Source organism: Microchirus variegatus, assembly GCF_963457635.1.
Source record: "Microchirus variegatus genome assembly, chromosome: 16".
NCBI lineage: Eukaryota > Metazoa > Chordata > Actinopteri > Pleuronectiformes > Soleidae > Microchirus > Microchirus variegatus.
The window spans coordinates 14,081,183-14,083,129 of NC_139817.1; the positions used below are offsets into that span (position 1 = coordinate 14,081,183).

General features: G+C 43.3%; 1 protein-coding gene across 1 annotated transcript; it reads right to left on the reverse strand.

Moving 5' to 3' along the window:
• Nucleotides 1-378: 378 nt before the first annotated feature.
• On the reverse strand, nucleotides 379-1,320 carry LOC310938099 (myosin light chain, embryonic). Its single transcript, XM_083902531.1, has one exon. It carries the CDS (start codon nucleotides 1,246-1,248, stop codon nucleotides 643-645), a length of 606 nt encoding a protein of 201 aa, XP_083758657.1. The 5' UTR covers nucleotides 1,249-1,320; the 3' UTR covers nucleotides 379-642.
• Between the last annotated feature and the right edge of the window lie 627 nt (nucleotides 1,321-1,947).

Sequence of the window (1,947 nt, forward strand, 5' to 3'; positions counted from 1 at the left end):
TGAGGGAGACTATCTTTGGAGCACCTGTCTTGTAGTTGTCAAATGAAACTGGATATGAGCTTGTGTGTGTGTGTGTGTCCAGAATGTGGGAGTTTATCTTGATCCACAACAGCTGCCCTTAAGCACAATGGGAAGAAGGCTCATTCAAATACTCTTTATGTAAAGTAGAATAGAATAAAGTCTGTTCTATTTTCAGAAGGAACAAAATCCAACATTGTGTTGATGTCACAACAATACTTTGTCCTAATCACATTAACACAGTTTATGTGATTACGTTTAATAGTCTTAAAATGGGCGCTTTTATCAGCAACCCTGTTTGAGTCATTATTTTCTCGTCAAATTTAAATGTCGGCATTCTGAAATGACTTTGCGAGGCAATTTGTATTAATACTTCCTTTATTAATGGCTTTTTCTTCAGAGATGTCCAAATCATCTCATGGGCATTTCATCATTTTTAGTGTGTTTATTGAAAAGATTTAATCGTGCGGTCAACATTACGTCAGTGAGCATTTACTTCGTTTGACAGTGTAAAAATAATGCCACAGACTAAGTCACATGCTCACCCCTAAATGTAAAATGTTTAACAAGGATCCAGATAAGTGGAGTAAACAGAAATGGAGTCTTTATGGTCAAATGTCCCATTCACCCAGAGAGAATGTGCTTCACAAAGGAGGCGTAGTTGATGCATCCATTGGCGTCCTCTTGTCCAGCCATCAGTCTGTCCACCTCGTCTTCTGTCATCCTCTCTCCTAGTGTTGCCAACACATGACGCAGCTCAGCTCCCATTATGGTGCCATTGCCTTCCTTGTCAAAAACCCTGAGCCCCTCAACAAAATCCTCAAAATTGCCCTGATCTTTTGCACGGGAGATATGTTGGAGCATTGGCAAGAAGGTCTCAAAGTCCACCATTTTAGTGCTCATGTCCTCAGGACGTGGTTTTCCAAGCACTCTTAGCACATCTGCATTGGTGGGGTTCTGGCCCAGGGCTCGCATCACATCCCCGCACTGGGCGAACGTGATCTTCATTTCTCCGGTGGGTGTGCGGTCAAACAAGGTAAATGCCTCTTTAAACTCCTCAATCTGGTCTGAAGAGTACTCAAGTGTGATGCTTTTGGGGTCAAAGTCAGGCTCCTTGGGTGGCTCAGGCTCTGCCACAGGAGCTGGAGCTGGTTTAGCTGGGGCTACATCTTTCTTGGGTTCCGGCTTCTTGAGCTCAGGTTTCTTTGGTTCAATTTTCTTGGGTGCCATGTGTAAAAGGGATTTGGGGGTGAGCTGCACTTGCTGAGAAAGATGCACGAGTCTGAATGGATTGGAACTGATTCCCAAGCACACAGGGCCACCCGCTCTTCTAAAGCTTTTATATGTGCTTTGTCTGGGGAGCCAGATAGCAATTTCCAAAAGCACACTATAAAAGGAAGAAAACCGAAATAGATTCCCACAGCAAGTGATGTCAACATTAAGTATTGTTCTCAGCGGCTGTCATCTAGCCGACCAGGCTATCTGCTGTCATTAGTGAGGGTCCAGTTGCATTAGGCTGAAAATGTTCTATCTCTCTGATGGACAAAGGGATCAGAGCACAGTCAGTGTATCAGCTCATGAGGGAGACAGACCAAAATAGCTTTGCTCGCTAACTGCTGAAAGTCTGGGAACCACTGGTTTCTGGAACAATCCTTTTTTTCAGAGCAACAGTGTACCCATCTCACAGGTAGTTACATCATTTGGCCGAGGTCTCCGGTGGGCGGAGAACACTTTGGGACTTATTATTATGGATTATTTTACAATAAGAGGAGGACTCTCTTTCCTTTCAGACTGCGAGATGATAGGGCTTGAGGGAAAAGTATTAAATCTGCTATAATTTTATAGTTTCTAAAAGACAGAATGTCTGCCAACCACCCCTTTTCTGATGAGAGATGTGTTTTGATTCTATCAGTACTCAATGATTTGTTT